The sequence below is a fragment of the Colletotrichum navitas genome (genome assembly GCF_030913465.1).
Source record: "Colletotrichum navitas strain CBS 125086 chromosome Unknown LY79scaffold_211, whole genome shotgun sequence".
Taxonomy (NCBI): Eukaryota; Fungi; Ascomycota; class Sordariomycetes; order Glomerellales; family Glomerellaceae; genus Colletotrichum; species Colletotrichum navitas.
In genome coordinates, this window is record NW_026850757.1 from 18,050 (window position 1) to 36,830 (window position 18,781).

At 42.0% G+C, this 18,781-nt stretch overlaps 4 protein-coding genes across 4 annotated transcripts; 2 read left to right on the forward strand and 2 right to left on the reverse strand.

Moving 5' to 3' along the window:
- Positions 1-1,680: 1,680 nt before the first annotated feature.
- On the forward strand, positions 1,681-3,174 carry LY79DRAFT_530516 (uncharacterized protein; the record flags this gene model as incomplete). The annotated part of the gene is made up of 2 exons (XM_060556183.1): positions 1,681-1,730; positions 1,839-3,174. The coding sequence occupies 2 exons, from the start codon at positions 1,681-1,683 to the stop codon at positions 3,172-3,174; spliced, it is 1,386 nt and encodes a 461-aa protein (XP_060406956.1).
- Positions 3,175-4,824: 1,650 nt separating this feature from the next.
- LY79DRAFT_595337 (uncharacterized protein) lies at positions 4,825-6,193 on the forward strand (the record flags this gene model as incomplete). Its single annotated transcript, XM_060561769.1, has 3 exons — positions 4,825-4,951; positions 5,067-5,235; positions 5,380-6,193. 3 exons carry the CDS (start codon positions 4,825-4,827, stop codon positions 6,191-6,193), a joined length of 1,110 nt encoding a protein of 369 aa, XP_060406957.1.
- A 560-nt stretch (positions 6,194-6,753) lies between these two features.
- Positions 6,754-9,321, reverse strand: LY79DRAFT_585312 (OPT family small oligopeptide transporter; the record flags this gene model as incomplete). Its single annotated transcript, XM_060560489.1, is given in 4 exon segments — positions 6,754-6,915; positions 6,930-7,398; positions 7,460-8,944; positions 9,005-9,321. The coding sequence occupies 4 exon segments, from the start codon at positions 9,319-9,321 to the stop codon at positions 6,754-6,756; spliced, it is 2,433 nt and encodes an 810-aa protein (XP_060406958.1).
- A 925-nt stretch (positions 9,322-10,246) lies between these two features.
- On the reverse strand, positions 10,247-11,606 carry LY79DRAFT_573638 (3-hydroxyacyl-CoA dehydrogenase). Its single transcript, XM_060559489.1, has one exon. The coding sequence runs from the start codon at positions 11,333-11,335 to the stop codon at positions 10,361-10,363; it is 975 nt and encodes a 324-aa protein (XP_060406959.1). The 5' UTR covers positions 11,336-11,606; the 3' UTR covers positions 10,247-10,360.
- Positions 11,607-18,781: the final 7,175 nt, after the last annotated feature.

The window sequence follows — 18,781 nt, forward strand, 5'->3', positions numbered from 1 at the left end:
GAAACAGGGAGTCTGCTCGTTGGTTTCTTCTAATATAGCTCATGTGATGGGAGTTTTGCCCAAGTCATCTTCCTTCAAGTCCGGCGAGGAATAAACCGCCGAAGAGACGGTTCCGCCGAAGGAACAACGGCCCGAACCGGAGTATCGTCGGTAAACAAGACGGAGCTGCACCTGTCACGCGTAAGCACAGCCTGTTGCGACTTAGACCGAGTTTGGGCATTTAGGCTGAATCGCCAACTCCTGAAAGTCTGCGGAGCCCCCACAAAGCATGAATTCGATCCAATCCGGGGACTAGTGGAAGCGGCATGCCAATGGAGCTGACTCCATTTTGTGCAACCCCCGCACGAGATTGAGACATTACCAACGTGGGTGGCGGATATGTAACTCGCCGCAAATTCATCATCTAACCCACTAGAGCTTCGTAACAACTATTACCCGGAAGTAGCCATTTCCCGTCATGTTCTGTGTCGATTGGAAAGTCTACTGTTGGTATCACAGGGTGGTCGACCAGAGGCAACAAATAGCGTATATTACTATTGCTGCGAGAAAGTGGTATGAGTTGCTAAAGGTTCGAAGTTGGCAACTGCCGTGGATATCCGTGGAGGTGTAAGTGAGCGAGCCGCCGAGGTTAGTCACGTGACCTCGGATCGGCTCCACCCTCCACCGGTGATGAATATCCGACATCTACTCCGTACACAAGCGGAGACAATGCATCAACAATCATCATAGTACTGGGAAAGTGCCTCGGCTCAAACCGTGCTGGTCGACTACAAGATGACAGACAATTCTGCTTACATGACTATGCGTAGGCATGTTATTCGTCCCTGTACGAATGGTGATGTCATTGACATTCTCGCCATTGGGTGAGAATACGGGCAATACAATGTTTGGTGTGACAGAAGAACAAGGACTGGGTGCAGCTCATCAAGATTTCGAGCCAAGAGAACATGACTGCATGCCTAATGGCACCAGGACAACTCAAAAGCGCGGCACCTGGAGTTGCTACAGAGTGTGGCGATTCCACGACTTCCCCGGGAAGCTGACTTTATCTATAACACGAGGGTGAAGAATGAAAAGGTGAGCGACATCCTGCTCAAAAGAGAAATCATAGATAAACCAAGTATCTCGTCAAAATTATTACTACCAAAGCTTTAACTAGTCAAGATAACCGAGCTTAAACCCCATCATATTTCCGCCGAGCCCCAGTACAGGGACGAGTTTCTTGGTATTATCTCTCCGTCTCAAGCTTATTTTCGTCTCGATATCAGGATTTCGCTGACCCGATCGCGATATCTTGAGAAAGTAATCTCTGATGCTACTTGACACTGGTACCGGGAACCGCTGGTCTACTTGGCCTAGGCAGCAATGAACGAAAAGAGATGGTCGACTCCTTCGGCCATAACCACACACCCTGGGCGTCGCTTATGTATCTTGATCGGATTGCATAGCCTCTGATGTCATGCAGAACCGTGGTTGAAATAATAAGCCGAAGACTCTCAGATGTGGCTATCTTCCATCCGCATATTTCTTGGCCTTTGGTCGAACTCTTCTCGCCGTTCAATGTCCAAGCGATACTTCTTTCACGCGCTCAAGACATCGTAGCCGCCACAGTGACTGTGACGGTTTGGCTTGCGGGATAGCCTCGGCTTGTGGGGTTTGCAGCCTGTATAAAGACCAGCAATGGCCAGAAAGGGCAGCCGAAAGACTAGAACGGGATGCATCACTTGCAAGTGAGTTCACCCAAGCCATATCGTTTTAGTAAGTTTCTACACTTTGGAGACTTACTTGGGTATGGGAAAGTCCCCAAATGGAACAACGGCCTAATCCACTGCCCTTAGGATCCGCAGGGTCAAGTGTGACGAAGTGAAGCCGTCGTGCACCCGCTGCACGGCCGCCGGTCGCCGTTGCGACGGCTACAATCCAGCTAGTAGCTCCGAGCCCCAACATTGTCGTCCGCATCGAGTCTTCCCTGGCGCAAGCAAGCCTGGAGAAGGCCGAGCCCTGCAGTTTTTCTGTCAAGAAGCGGCCCCATTCATGTCGGGGGCTATCGACCCCCAGTTCTGGCCTAAGTTGGTCATGCAATTCGCCAGCTTCGAACCTGCCGCACGTCACGCTGTAATCTCTATCAGTTCTATCGCCGAATGGCTACAGTATCGCACTAAGGAAGACGAACAGATACGCATTCAGGATGCGGATTTTGCTCTACAGCACTACAACGCTGCAATTCACGAGCTGAGGAGCATGAAGTTGGACACATTACAACACCGCCAGCCGGTGGTTCTGCTTGTTTGTCTTCTTTTCGTCGCCATCGAGCTTATGCAGACAAACAGGGACGCTGCTATGACACATTGCAAACACGGCTTCCAGCTTATGAAGCATATCGTCACCAACTACGCATGGACCCGGGAGCATCTCCTGCCCCTGTTCAAACGAGTAAGTGTTGTCGCGTTTGTACACGGAGACAACCCAAGAGCCTTCCCGGACATACAAGGACTAGAACATCCCACACCTACCAGCTTTATGGCGATACCCGATGCTCAAGTCATGATTGATGATATTCTTATTCGCACATTACGGCTTTTGCGTAATGGTGACATATACCGCCGACAACCAGAAAAACGCATATCGGTGCCTCTAGAATTGTTGGCTGAACAGGCACGCCTCAATGTCACACTGGATAAATGGAAATCCCTATATGACGACTACCAGACTCGCCCTTCCTCACCGGTAGACGTCCCCAGTCAGCAGGTTAAGAAAGCAACTGATATATTGGGTTTCATGCTGTCGTTGCGTTACCTCTCCTGTCGAATTTGGCTCAACACAGCCTTCGGAGGCGATGATTATGCTTACACCAAGTACCTAGAGGCTTACAAAAGAGTTTTTGAAAAGATTGGCATTCCCAGCCGCCAAGCTGAAAGACTGTTTGAGGGAGATGTTTTTTTCACAGTTGATGAGGGCTATTTTCCCTCGATTTCCCTGGTCATGACGAAATGTTATCACCTTGAATCTCGCTTGAGGTCTCTGAGAATCATGCCACTGCCTGGACTTCCAAAGGAGAATCTTTGCCTATCTGCCAAGATTGGGGGATGCAACGCGGAACCAGCAAAGCTAGTATATCACACGGCTCACGGTCTTAACCATCTCGGTCTTGATCATCTCAGTCATGAGGCATAATCCCTATTCATCGATATAATGCCTAATGTCCGTCCAGTAGCGGCGATCAGGTCGCCTTGTGCCAGGAATCATCAAACTCGGAGAGTTGGGGACGTGAGAAGATGATGAACCTGTTGGGCCGGGAGGAACGAGCTGGATTGGAATGGAGGGAGATATCTCATCTCTTTATCGCCTTCTGGTATTGGCTTGGTTAGTGTATTTGAAAAAGCAGTTGCCTCTTAAACCTGGTGAAGGACCGCACACTTGGCATTCTCCATTTCACACATGTTAAGGACTAGGAGTGACATTGATGGGCTCGTATCGATGCAATGGCCACCGTCGCATATTCTGCATGAAAGAGCTCTCGTATAAATGTTCTCGATTTGGGATCTTGCAGGCGACACAATCAACACACTTGACTGCCCAGTTGCGTCGTTCAACACGTTTATCCCGGTTAGGTGAGACCCCGGTTGCTGCAGAGCGTTGTGCTACAGAGTTGGGCCAGCATTCGGGCACCGATACAGATCGGATCACGCGAGCGACATTGATAGTCAACTCAGGTAGCACCTCTCATATGAAATGGAAGAAGAGAAGATATTCATCGTGCACTTTTGACTGCAATAGGCATTCTCCTGGCGCTGGCATGGCACGGCTGTCTCGTCTAGGTATTGCACCCAAGATGTTACTTATTAATCTTCCCTTCGATCGGAACTTTCCTAAGCAAGGACCATCAGGTTACATAGTCCTATTAATAGGCGCGCCAACCCCTCTCCAGCCGATAATTACCGGTAGCACGGCGGCTGCACCCGCACCCCCTCAACTATGCCGGTTCAAGGCAAAGGGACATACATCGTGGTTAGGCTTCACCACGCCTTATCAAGAAACAGCTGTTGAAAACGCATGCCAAGCGTTGAGTCTCCTCGCGCGCACGAGGGCTTTAGAGGGGTCACATATTTTGCTCTGTCTCTGCCTTAGAACGATAAGGCAATGAAGAATGATTGATCAGCACCCGGAATGCCGGCGAATGTTCCGTCCCGAAATGGCGGTGACGGGTCCCGTCCCCCGACCCTCGCTGCGGATTCCCAAGCATGCCCTTGGAGGGTTCTGGGACAACTCGTGTCTGGTTGGAATGGCGGCGGGTGGGGACAGAAGCCCTCACGGCAGCCATTGATATCGCAGACGACGCATGGCGGTGGAGGTTGGGCATCATACTTCGTACACCACGCATGATCCATTTTAGCGACGTGGCGGGAAAAGAGGGAGCAACTGGGTTGCGTGCGGCGCTCGTCTTGCCAACGGGCCACCCGTTTGACGAGACCGACCGCTCTTCACGACCCTCGCCTCGCTCCCTCCTTTCTGTTCGCCCTGCCTTGACTAGGTATCTTCGCGCTGTCCAAGGTGGCCCCAGGAAGAAGACGTACGTAGTCCAGTCAGCCCCAGCTTTGTTTTCGTTTGTTCGTAGCTCTCACGGGTTGGGTTAACACAACTAGTGTACTGCATCATCCCACCGCTCATCTGACCGTCCCCCAGTCCTGTCATGCTGCAATGATCCATCGTCTCTCCTGAACTCTCCCCCGCCAGACTACCGCTGAACCTTTAAACAACATCTTTTGATCCCTCCGCCTTTGACCTTCTTTCCTCTTTTCTTGATTCTGGGATGTGTGGCAAGAGATGGTGATCGGGAACCGAGATTTTTCGACTTTCAGGAGTAAGAGTACCAAGAGCACCAAGAGTGACTCGGGGAACGGGGACGATGCATCCATAGGCACGCACGACAGCTCGTATGAGCACCCTCTGGGTGAGTCCAAACCACCCACACAAGCCTGCGGGATGGCCGGCGATCTATCTGCTGCGTTCGCCATCGTCATGCGACTGGCGTTTTTGTTTCGCTAACAACTGAGACAATGACATAGCTCGCAAAGGCTACGACATCGGCCCGGCTTCGAGGTGCGAGGTGGGAGACGTCTTCGAGTTTCTCTGGGCCGACTCGCACGAGTTTGAGTGGGAGTGGAAATGCCTTGGCTACACTCGCTTCATCGTCCTACGACATAGCGACACCTTTCCGCATCACTGCGTGTGTGTGTGAGTTCTCCAGCTTCCGTTCGCTCTCACGCTCGATAATGGGTTGACGATGTTGGCTCTGCACCCTTTCTTACCCCTCCTCGCTCACGCCCTCCCCCTCTTCCTCGGCAAATGTCGCTAATCTCCGACCGTGAACCAACCCAGGCCCATCTCCACCCCCACCAAGAACGATTTTCAGAAGCCCGGAATCGACTCGAGCCAGCAGGGCTACGTCTTTGACGAAAATGACCGCACGCCGCCCTTTGACCGACTCCCCTTCTCGCCGGTCGGCATGCAGTTGCGCCCAGGCAAGTTCCGCGTCAAGGAGAACTCCCGCGCAAACTACGCCGACGTGCTCGAGATCGACCACGATGCCCAGGTCATGGTCATAGGCGACGTTACCAGGTACTTCGACCGCGTTCGGAGGAACGTGAACAAGGCCGTCATGCGACACGTCCTCAAGAAGGCGTTGGAGCAGTACCGCGAAGGCAAGCTCGTCGATAAGAAGGGCACGATGCTCGAGGCCAGCGTCGTGAACGGCGGCAGTCAGGACGACGACGAACCCGAGGGTGAGAGCGACCCCGACCATCCCGACGTCTTCCTAATGCCTGACGAGACCGCCTCCGTCATCGAAAAGCGACAGCCAGAATCCCTCATCAGCGCAGAGATGCCTCCCCCGCCCCCTCCTGCTCCACCGCTACCTCCGATGGATTCGCCGATGCCGATCCAGCAGCCTTCGCCCCCGCGGGACGATGCGTCTTCGATCCGCTCCTACGCCTCGAGAGAGAGGAGACATTCACGCAAGGAAGCACCTCCGCCGAGAGGCGAGGATCTCCCAAGGAAAATGACCGACCAGCACGTCGATGGGGCTTCCCGGCCGTACCGGCAACGCATCGACCTCCCGCGATCTCGCAGTCATCGCCATTCCGTGCACGAGACGGGCTCCATGCACGACGTCGCTACGGCCAGAGTGGACTGAAGTCCGACAAGGGAGGGAGGAAACGCATCTTTAAATCGGGCTTATTTTCCAGGAGGCTAAGCAGCGTTGGTCTAGGGCCGGTCTCGGGTGCCTGAAAAGAGGCTACTCGCTCCCATCATCATGTGTTTTTTCTTATTCTGTTATGACACCTATCATGATTCCATGCATCGAATGCCTTTACATCGCCGCAACTACATCAACAACAAACAACAACAAACAACGAAACGAGAATCCGCTAGCATTCACGGAGTACGATTAGATTTTTTTATTTTTTTTACTGCTTTGATTTATCAGTATTGACATTAGACGACAACCAAAAAAAAAGAATGTACAGAAATGATATGATCAAACCGCAAAGTTCGACTTTTTCTTTTCTCTCTCATTATCTCTAGCTCGTTTCGTTGATAGCAAGCAGGGGTGACGGTTCGAGGGAGTTCATTTCTGATCGCTCTGCTAGTTGCGGCTGCTTGGGTCGCATCTTGGGCAGCAATCGATGCTTCCCGTCGAATGCGCTAACCGCAGCGGCCCGCATCGTCATGCAGAGTGTGATTCACGATCCTTCACCAGCTGGCCGGGCCAAAGGTCTGATTCTCCCCCACCGTCTTCAAAATGGCGCCATAGGTGGAGTCCTGCATGCGAGGCACGGTCAGTTCATAATGAGCTCTCCATGGAGGGGACTGACAGCAATGCGTCACAATCATGGGGTCAGCACGGCGATGCGCCTATCGGAACTTACCAAGGTGTTGTAAACATCGACGTTTCCCCACCACTGCGGTATCGTGACGTTGGGGAGCGTGATCGCAAAGAAGATAACGATCGTACTGATAATGAGACCCGCGTCCAGCGCAGCGGCGGTGATGTAATTGTACGTCTGCCACCAACCGCGGAACCTCTTACGGATGCCATGGTTGAATATGAGGCCGACAATGGCCCAGCTCGAGAAGCTCAAGGGCGTTGCTGGTGGCAGCCATCCCATGGCGCCCAGCATGACTGGTGCATGGAGCGTCTTGGCGAACTTGAGATTGAGAACCTTGGCCAGCACATAGAATACAATGGGCAAGCATGCTCCGATGAGCCAGAATATGTTGAAGTATTGGTAGATGGAGCCGGCACCGAACATTCTTTGCGGGCCGATCACACCCCAGACGATGGAAGAAGAGAAGAATGCTCTCCCGTTTGGGCAGGTAAAGTGAGCATGCTGCGTCCTATTAACAAGTTAGGATGGGGGCTTCAACTTATCACTGAGACCAATATGTGGCAACTTACAGTGCGCAGCAGTCCTCAATGTTACCCAGCGTCCAATTCATTACCGCAATCTGCACGAAGACGGCCCATATTGTGGCCACTACTTGGCACCAGAAGGTGATGCGGGGTGGAATCTTCATGTAATGGGCCATCTTCAGGTCGCCGGTGTACGTCTGCGCCTGGCCAAGAGTGATGGTACTGTATACCTTGAAGATCATGACGCCAATCGGCTTCCCCGGAATCATGAAGCCTGCCAAGAAGGGAGACAAGACATTCAGGGCGAGACCTAGGTTGGAGATGGCCAGAATGGTACAAGTCGGGAGGACGAAAATCATGGCTAGCAAGTTGGCAACGAAAAACGCCCACCATGGGAGTTGAGAGTCGTAGCCCTCCGCGGTGGCAAGTCCAAGCCCGATCGCTACGACGAGCAGGGCGGCGTACCACCACTCCGGCGCGTCGCGGTACTTCCGCATCAACTTCAAGTGAATGTCTGCTTCCTGGTTGCGGGCGGCCTTGAGCCGGTACCAGATCTCCTTGCCATGGAAGAACACGCAGTGGACGATCGCCGCGGTGAGGGCCGCAAATGACAGGCCGTAGTTGAGGGCGAAGGTGGGCGGCAAGAAGAGGGGGGAGTACTCCTTGTACTTGTTGACGTCGAAGGTGTGCCCCGGACCCAAGATCTTGCTGACGTTGTAACGGCCCTGCGCATTATCGTATGTTTGCGATGTGTTGATGGGCAAGTATTCCGCGAAGAGTGCGCCCGAGTATGCGATGCCAATTGTTGGAATGATGATGAAGATGAAGAGTCCAATCAGCACGTTGATGTGCGTATGCGTCGGCGAAAGCAGAGGGTCTCCTAGATACGCAGATACGTACGTCCAGTCAAAAGTGATTGGGATCAGAGAAAGACCCGTGAACCCCCCAAATAGTTGGTTCACTACGATGTTGTTCGGCCTGATCCAAGTGACGAAGGCAAAAACGGATAGGCCCTGCCAGAGCACGCCGGGAATCCAGTAGTAGCAAAACATTGCGCCAAGAACGTAAAAGAAGTATCGGTAGCGGCTGATGATCCAGCCATTGCTGCGGGTGCCGTCGCTCTTGCTCTTGTCGTGAAGAGCATAAAACAGAGATGTGTTGGCGAACTGGTTCGGCCAGATCATAGCTGATGGCCACACAAGGAACCGTCGACACAGGCCGGCAATGCCAATCCCGATAAGCTGGGAGCTCAGAGTGAAGAGAAGTTGGAAGCCCCATCCCATGTTGATGTCGTAGAAAGGCTTGCCCTGCAGCGCGAGGAGGGCGTCGGTGCTGTACGCGTAGCCAATGGAGACGTTGGACATGAGGGTGATGACGACGTGCTCTTTAATCGTGAAAGGCCCGGGATTAAAGGTCCATGGGACGCCAAAGGCGTTAAAAACCTTGGTTGGCATAACCTTGGCCCATAGGCAGCCAATCGGGTACACCAGTAACTGGACGACGATGGATGGGAAGTTGATGGCAGGACTCCTGTAGGTACACGATTAACGAAAGATGTCCTACATTATTTGGTTCATTCTTCCAGCGTACCTCATACTGAGAAACATATTGAGACCACTGCCGATTGTCACAAAGATCATGCCCAGGATCCAAGCCCGAACTGTGTTCGCGACCTCCTCGCCATCAGTATTGCGGACGGCAGCGCGTACCTCCTCGTAAGGTGAGTCCTCGTCCAGGGCAAAATCGCCGACAACTACCTCAGCTGCGTCTCCGTTTTGACGGGGCTTCTCGGCCATATCGCCTCTTTCTTGGGAGAGGTCGGGGCTCCATTGGTGATCTTGCTGGAAGGTCCCTAGGTCTGTCGCCGCCTGAGCAACGTGTGCGCCATGCTTATTATCGCCCGCCATACTGACGAGTTGGTGACTGTGCCTCAGCTGTAATCTTTCCGTCACTTATTGAGGTCAGTACATCTCATCGGCGCAGTAACGACGGGATTTCTCGAATCACGAGGCGTTGGGAGCCGGTGGGTGAGGCACAGCGGAAAGGCGAGCTCGATATATCAAGTAATAGCTGAACTCTATTTCAGAAGTCATCTCAAGAAAGAACACTAATAAGCCACCTATTTTCGTGATGCGGTTACCGGGATATCCCACCGTAACGTACCCCAGTCTTCTGTTATCGAAACTTACTCCGCTACGCGTCCGTTGGTTTGCGTTATCTAGACCCAAATTTGGGGGCAAAGTTCCCGGAAAGGGGGGGTAAAACTTGAGGTGGAACCTTGCCCGCTTATCGTCCTGACAAGCATGTCTTGTCCCGACGCGGCAACGCTTGATCATCTTGTGGGTGTCGAGCTCAAATCCCTTCGCTGATATCGGGCTACGTTGCAATCGCGTAACGGCGCCGGCTCCAATGAGCCTTTTCTACCCCGCCTAAAGATAAGGTGGCATTGGAAGAACCGAAGAACGAACTGCCTAACTGGTTCTTCAGGCGACAGGGAAGTAACGTTTGACCACAGAAGATACGGAGGCTAGATAAGTCGGGAGTGTTGCCGCGGGTCGTCATCCGGTGGGCAGGGATAACCGAATCAAAACTCCGAGCTTCGCCGGGATTACTGCAGGGGGATGAACCGCTTGTTCTATCCGAGTGCTTCCAGTTAGGTCGCGGTTGAGGGAAGTGAAGCGATAAGTTTCGTCATCTGACGGCTCGATAGTCACATATCCGTACGTAAACCAGCTGCAGTCTCCCAAGGATGCCGTCATGATGGCTTTGCCTGTATATACAAGGAAATGACTTGGGTCCGGATAATGCTACTAGAGATTTTTATAGTAAATTGTTCAGGTTGACATTGTGCTGCAGCTCGAAAGAATCCGAATACTCAAAGTTGGAGAGCACATGATAGATAGGGTAAATTGGGAGCTGACAACAGCAGGGACCATCCTCAAAGTTTCACTTCTTTTGAGCCTCCAAAACCTTCCTCAATTTTACATCTCGCTCTTGGAATTGCTCAGGAGTGGGCATGCCATATGCCTCAATGGTTTGTTCCACGATCTTCTTCTCCCAACCTCCATCTTCGTCTCTCTGGGATGGCTCTTTGCTTCTTTCAGCAAACCTTACAGGTTCCGAACTATCCCAAATGTTTTGTATGGTGCCTGAAAGATTGTTCAAAAAAGCTTCTATTCCAGCAACACCGCCGCCTTGATTATAGGACTTGAAAACACCCTGAACGGCCCATCGAGGTCCTAGACTCGCCTCCATTATTGTGTCTAGGTCTTTCGCGCTGACCACGTCTTGCTGAACCAGAGAGCATGCTTCTCTCAGAAGCGCAAAAGCCAGGCGGTTACCTACGAACCCGGGCAGCTCTTTGTGAATCACCACCGGGCGATGACCGGAACCCAGTTCAGTAAAGAATCTCTTGGCAAAATCAACCTCTTTGGGGCTGGTCGTCGGAGAAGGAACGATCTCCAGCAATGGCAGTATATGTGGCGGGTTGAATGGATGAACGACAAGCAGACGAGTCTTGTCGATCATGTCTTGGTTCTGTAGTGAGGCGGCGATGCCGGAAGTTGAGCTCCAGAAATGGGCATTGATAGGCGATGCGCTTTCAATTCTGGGCCAGATGGACCGCTTGAAACTCAAGTTCTCGGGTCCTTGCTCCTGAACAATGGTAGCGCTATGACATGCTTCTTCGAGTGTGGAGAAAATCTTGAGGCGCCCGGATTCTCGGAGATGCGACATTCCTAATGAGGTGTCATCAGAGTCGACGTAACCAGGCAGTACGGATGAGAGATGCGTCTCTAGATCAGGCCGAGTATCATATACGCTGACACTGTATTCCGTGTAACGAAGGTAGAGGGCCGCGAATGAGATGCCGATGGCTCCCAGACCAATGAGAGCCACCTGTTCTGTCGGGCTTTCGGGCATAGCTGGGGAGGGCTGCGAAGCTATCAAAGAGAAGATGGAACTGTTTATGATGTGTGGTTGGCAAGTTCGTTGTCCCGCCCAGCATAAAGAGTGATATTACGGCAAGGAAGATGTGTGCCTTGGGAGATTATCAGGTAAGGAATATACGAGACCCTCGGTTGATGGAAAGATGAGTTCGATCCCCCACGGAATTCCGACTAGTCCAGTGTTTTGGCCGTAGGTACCCCCTCACCCTTTGTGCATGTGTGGGGTAGACTGCCCATCCCCAGACCGATGTGTTGGCTATGCATTTAATGTCAACTCGAAAGCAAATATCCAATATTACAAACAATCATGGGAATGGTTAGATTTGTGTTTTTTGCACCTGGGAACACCATTCATTGCGCTTGCCTCGCACACGATTTTCTCGGCTCAGTCTGGTAATATTGATGGCGGAGTGTCGTCTGTTACCGTCATGGAGCTACGGGCCACCGGAATACTTATGCAAGCTTCGACTATGTATCCGTGGTTGCATTGTTCCTTTTGCTACGCTGACGCCTAAACGTGGGGAAATATGGTTCGGAAATAGTGAGCACTTTGTGTTGCATCTCAACTGAAATCATTGATTTTCCATCGTGTGTAGAGACGCAAGACATTGATTCGTTCAGCATGTGCCATTAAGACAATTAGACTCTGACTACGTTGAATTTTTGAGCTCATAATGGATGGCTGAGTATAGAGGAGTTTGTTTTGCGATCAAAGGCTGGAGTCAATCCACACAATACTGGCGCACGTATACCGATGCTGTTTTTGGTAAGTCAAAGCACCCACTTTCCGATCACCCCCACATTGCGATCACCTAAAAACATTGCTATTATAATAACCACTACCTTATTTAATTGACTACTAACATTATCTAGATGCTATAATAATATAACTTTTAGCCTTACTAGGTAATTTAGATGCACTAGATTTATCTATATTACTTTTAACCTTGCCTACCTTTATCTAGGCTTACTGCACTTCTTTAATTATTATAAACTTTATGTTAGTATCTATATAAATAGCCTTCTGTTTCCTAGATATACTGTTAGTAACCTAGGCTTCTAGAAGGCTAATTTTTTACTAAGTAATAGCTAGCTTATAGGACTTTTCTTAGAAGCCTTTTTTAACCTTTTTAAATAGTTAGCGTTATATAGTAATATTTTATTCTAGTTAGCTAAAGAGCTATAGTTAGTCCCTAAGGTCTTTTATCTTCCTTAGTATAGACTACTTTACTATAGATAAGGCTAATGCCTATCTCTTTATATTATAGGTATCTTAGGCTATATAGGTATCTCTAGTAGCTACTTTAAGTAGTATTAATAGTATTATTAATAATAATGTTGCCTTTTAAACTAGTAGCTTATTTATAAGTGGCTTTATAGTACTAATAAGCTATAACCTAGTGTATTTCTAGCTACTCTTAATATTACTAATAGTTAGACTAGCTAGGTAAGCCTTTTAATAGTAAGAAAAGAAGTTCCTTTTACCTACAACAGTAGAGTTAATTTACTAACTAAGATATTTAAGCTTCTTCTAATATACTGCCTTAATAAGGCTAAAGACTAACTAGTTAAGTAGCTAGAGAATATAGGAGGTATATAGTAGTAAGAATAATAAATAGACATTATTAGTATAGTATATTTATATAAAATCTATTATTATATAGCTCTTATACTTATCTAAGATAAGTAGTCTAGCCTAATTAGGTTAAAAGGGCTTAGTCTAAGGGAGAAAGACCTTTTATAACTATTTAATAGTAGTATTAGAATAGGGTAGGATTTTAGGTTTTTCTTTAAGTAGTTTTTACAAGTGTTTTTCTAGTTAGTAAAGCCTTAATTATCCTAATTAGGACGTTAAATACTAATTAAGACTAACAAGATAAATAGAACATAGAATTTAACACTTATAAGTTAACCTTTACCTTTAACTATAACTTTATTATTATAGTAATATAACTAATCCTAGATATTCTTTTAATCTTATACGCCTAATTAGGCCTTTTTAGCTTAATTAAGTACTCTACCTACCTTATAACTATATAATTAAATAACAAGACCTTTTATATATAGTTTTATACTACTTAGTAATAATAGTATTACTAACTAAGTTTAACTGCTAACTAGAGATAGACGTTTAATTAATAAACCTTAGCCTTAATTAGACTAAGGTCTATTAATTAACGTTATTATTATTCTTAGATAAGGGTTAGTAAGTTACCTTTGTGTTTATAGGCACTTAAAGTGCACTAGTAATAAGACCTTTAGGTAGAGTTATTTAGATTAGTTATATATATACTAGTTATCCTACTGCCTTATATATTAATATCTTACTTAGTTTTAATAGTACCTTATAGTAGAATTAAACTACTAATCTTCTTATTACTAATATAGTAGTAACCTTTTTTATAATAAAATAATAACTAAATAATAAAAACTAATATAAGAATAATAAGAACTAACTAGACTAGAATAAAAAGAATAAAATTAACCTAATTAGATATATAAGTATATATTTAACCTTAAAAAAGACCTAACTAAATAAAAGATAAAGAAAGTAAGAATTAGTACTATCTACTAGTAGTATAAAAGATAAGACTAAGAATCCTATACGCTAGCCTTTTTCTTTCCCTAATTAGGGAAAACTACTTACTATTACAGAAGATAGTAAAGAATAAAGATAGTAAAAACTAGACTTAAAATATAAAAACACTAAGGATAATAACTATATTACTAGGAACCTACCTTCTTAGACTAAGGTATAATACCTTAATAACCTTTATATTAACTAAATCTTTCTTTATTATATAATTTTATAAAACTATTAGCCTAATTAGGTTAAAACTAATCTCTACCTATAGAGAATAGTATTTTATAATTAATAGGACTATAATAAAGAAGTATATATAGGCCTTTAGCCTTAATCTTAGCCTTATTTACACTAAGCTTTACTAGGAGATATAGTAATAGGTAAAGCTTTATACTTAGAAGGCATTATATAATACTCTTGTTACCTTAATTAAAGTTACTCCTCTTTAGAAATAATAATATTAGCTTTTAGTAGTACTTAATATTTATTCTTCCTATAAAGACTCTTTACTAGTTATTAGAATAAGGTAGGATTTTAGGTTTTTCTTTAAGTAGTTTTTATAAGTGTTTTTCTAGCTAGTAGAGCCTTAATTATCCTAATTAAGACATTAAATACTAATTAAGACTAACAAGATAAATAGAATATAGAATTTAATACCTATAAGTTAACTTCTACCTTTAACTATAACTTTATTATAATAGTAATATAACTAATCCTAGATATTCTTTTAATCTTAGACACCTAATTAGGCCTTTTTAGCCTAATTAAGTACTTTACTTACCTTATAACTATATAACTAAATAATAAGACCTTTTATATATAGTTCTATATTACTTAGTAATAATAGTATTATTAACTAAGTTTAACTACTAACTAGAGATAGATGTTTAATTAATAAACTATAGCCTTAATTAGACTAAGGTCTATTAATTAACGTTATTATCTTCTTAGATAAGGGTTAGTAAGTTACCTTTATATTTATAGGCGCTTAAGGTACACTAGTAATAAGACCTTTAGGTAGAGTTATTTAGATTAGTTATATATATACTAGTTATTCTACTACCTTATATATTAATATCCTACTTAGTTTTAATAGTGCCTTATAGTAGAATTAAACTACTAATCTTCTTATTACTAAATAAGATAGTAACCTTTTCTTATAATAAAATAATAACTAAACAACAAGAACTAATATAAGAATAATAAGAACTAACTAGACTAAAAAGAAAAAATAGAACTAACCTAATTAGATATATAAGTATATATTTAACCTTAAAAAAGACCTAACTAAATAAAAGATAAAAAAAGTAAAAATTAGTACTATTTACTAGTAGTATAAGAGATAAGACTAAGAATCCTATGCACTAGCCTTCCTTTCTTTCTAATTAGGAAAGCTACTTACTATTATAAGAGATAGTAAAAAATAAAGACAGTAAAAACTAGACTTAAATATAGAAACACTAAGGATAATAACTATATTACTAGGAACTAGCCTTCTTAGACTAAGGTATAATACCTTAATAACCTTTATACTAACTAAATCTTTTTTATTATATAATTTTATAGAACTATTAGCCTAATTAGGTTAAAACTAATCTTTACTTATAAAGAATAGTGTTTTATAATTAATAGGACTATAATAAAGAAGTATATATAGGCCTTTAGCCTTAATCTTAGCCTTATTTATACTAAGCTTTACTAGGAGATATAGTAATAAGTAAAGCTTTATACTTAAAAGGCATTATATAACACTTTTATTACTTAATTAAAGTTACTTCTCTTTAGAAATAATAATATTAGCTTTTAGTAGTACTTAATATTTATTCTTTTTATAAAGACTTTTTACTAGTTATATACTACTATTCTTTAGTTACTAAGATGCCTAATACTACCTTATTAGTCTTAATCTTTAACTTTAACCTAAATATATCTAATTAGACTATTCTTAGCCTTAGTAAGTCCTTCTAGGGATACTATAAGACCTAGGTGCTTAACTTTAATTTAAACCTAGGGCAAGTAAAAGACTTTAGTACTATAGCCTTTTTAAAGATATAAAAAAAAAAAAGAAAAAAAAGGTAAATAGTCTAACTATTTTAATTAGGCTAATAAGACTTCTCTAATAACTATTAGTTAAATACCTCTTAAAGATAGCTTATCTTTACTATATATAACTATTATACTTAGTAAGATATAATAACTAAGCTAGTTACTTTTACTACTACTAACTAAGAACGCCTTTAATATAGAACTAGAAGTCCTTATAGTCCTTAGCCTTATATATTTATTAAAATACTACCTCTTAGTTCCCTAAGAGTACTTACCTTTAATAGCTATAATATTACTTACTTCTTAGATAAGTATAAAGCTTTAGTAAAGTTAGCTAGTTACCTTAATTAAGAGAAGGTAACTACTTTACTATAGTATTTACCTAAAGAATACTAAGTAACTATTAAAAGTAAAGCTAGCACTTACACCTAGGCTTAGTTAAAGAATACCTCTTAGAAACCTATAGCCTACTTAATAAAGAAGTTATTTTTAACTTAACTACTATATTAAGGATTTACTTTAAGGCCCTTTAATTAAAGATAATAACCTAATAATAACTATAGAGCTATTCTAGAAAGTTAAAAGTATTTAAGAGAAGGCCTACGCTAAGTAAAGCCTATTATATTTACCTAAGAACTAATTAAACTATTTATAAAGTAATACACCTAGAAGATAATCTAAATAGTAGCCTTATAGATAAGTATAACTTTATTAATCTTTTTAAAAGAGGAAACTTTAGCTTTTTAAAAAGTATATATTAGCCTAGATTAGTTAAAAGACAAAATACTAACACTATTATAGAGATTTTAATACTATAACTATTAGTATACTTATTATAGCCTAGGCTAGTGTTCCTAAGACTAAGACTAGGTCTAATTAGTATAATATAATAGTTAAAGGTGTAATAAGAACTACTAATGTCTATATTTTTACTAATTTAGTTATAAAGCTTTCTTAGAAGCTTAAAGCCTTAGCTATAATAATTAAAGTAATATTAAAGGTTAAAATATAATTAGTTACTTACTATAGCTACCTAGAATTATAATATAGCTAGAACTAATAGTTAACTAAGGCTTTAGTCTCTTATACTTACTTTACTTATATTATTTTTAAGGCCTAGTTTTATAGAAGGTAATCTTAATTAGTACTAGTATAATAAGTATAATAGTAAGTAGTACTAGAAATACTTTTAACTAAAGGAAAATAAACTTATAGGCCTAGTCTTACTAGACTATAATATCTATAAGTATAGTAGACTAACTAGACTTAATATTAAGTTAATAAAGTCCTTAATACTATTATTATAGATAAAAGACATTAGTACTTACCTAATAAGGTTATTATCTTTAACACTTAGTAAATAATACTATTTCTCTAAGTTAGCCTAAGTAGCTAGAAGAGTACTTAATTAAAGTATTAAAAGACCTTAGTAATTAAAATTAAATCTTAATAACCTTAAGGCCCTTAAGACACTAAAGTTAACTTAGTTAAGTATATACTAGACTACTTAACTATATATATAAATATTTCTTAATAAATAAGGCCTAAATTAATACTATAACCTACTCTTAGGTAACTTAACCTTAAACCTTACTTTATTATCTAATTAAGTAAAGCTATATACTATCTACTAAGGATATATTAGTAAAACTAGTCTAGGTGTAATAGTAACACTAGTACTAGAGGTAATATTAAGAATATAAATATAGACTAATAATACTAACTAATATATTTTATATATTTAGACTAATAACCTACCTTAATTAAGATTACTAGTAGTGTCTAGTAGTATAGTAAAGCCTAGAAATAGACCTTAGTAACTAACCTTACTAAGCTCTCTATACCTAAACCTAAACTTAATAAGATAATAATTAAATATATACCTAATTAGACAAGATTAATAAAAGAGTAGTATTTACTTAAGCTATTATAAAGAAGTTTAGAGAAATATTTTAATCTTACTTAATATAGCCTAAGAGTGTAGCCTTAGTTTAAAAAGGACACTATAATAGTAATCTAAGAGATACTAATAGTAATAGTTCTTTAATATATATCCTAAAGCACTTACTTACCTAATTAAGGAAGTTAAGCTATAAAAATAACAAGAAGTAAAGTAAATCTTAGCTATATATAATAAAAGCTTACTAGGACTTAGTACTAAATAAGCTAAAGTTATAATAACTAAAGTAATTAACCTTTAAGCTATTAAATTAATTATACTTACCTTTATAATACTATACTTTATCCTTAATATTTAAGTAAGTAGTTCTAGGCCTAATTAGAATAAGTGTATTAGAGCTATTATTAATAATAGTTCTTAGACTAATATTATCTTAAAATTATATACCCTAAAGTATAGCCTAAAGCTTACTTCTATAAGACTAAGATAAAGACCTTTAACCTAGTAGTACCCTAGATAAACTTCTAAGGAGTTACTATAGTACTTATTTAAGTAAAAGGCTACTATATCTAATAAGTATATTTATTATAGATAATAATTAAATAAGTAATTTATTACTTCTTAGAGGACCTTTTTATTTACACTTAAAGATTAACTTCTTATATAAAGATAACCTAATTTAGTGTATTAAGGAAAAATATAAAATATAATATAAATATAAAATATAAATACAAAATATAAATATAAATATAAATACATGTATTTGTATTTGTATTTTATTATAAAAATACATTTTTTTTACTAATTATATAAAATATAGAAAAATTATACTTAAGTAAGTTACTATTTACTATATATAGAACTAGTGTATTTTCTTAAGAAATATAACT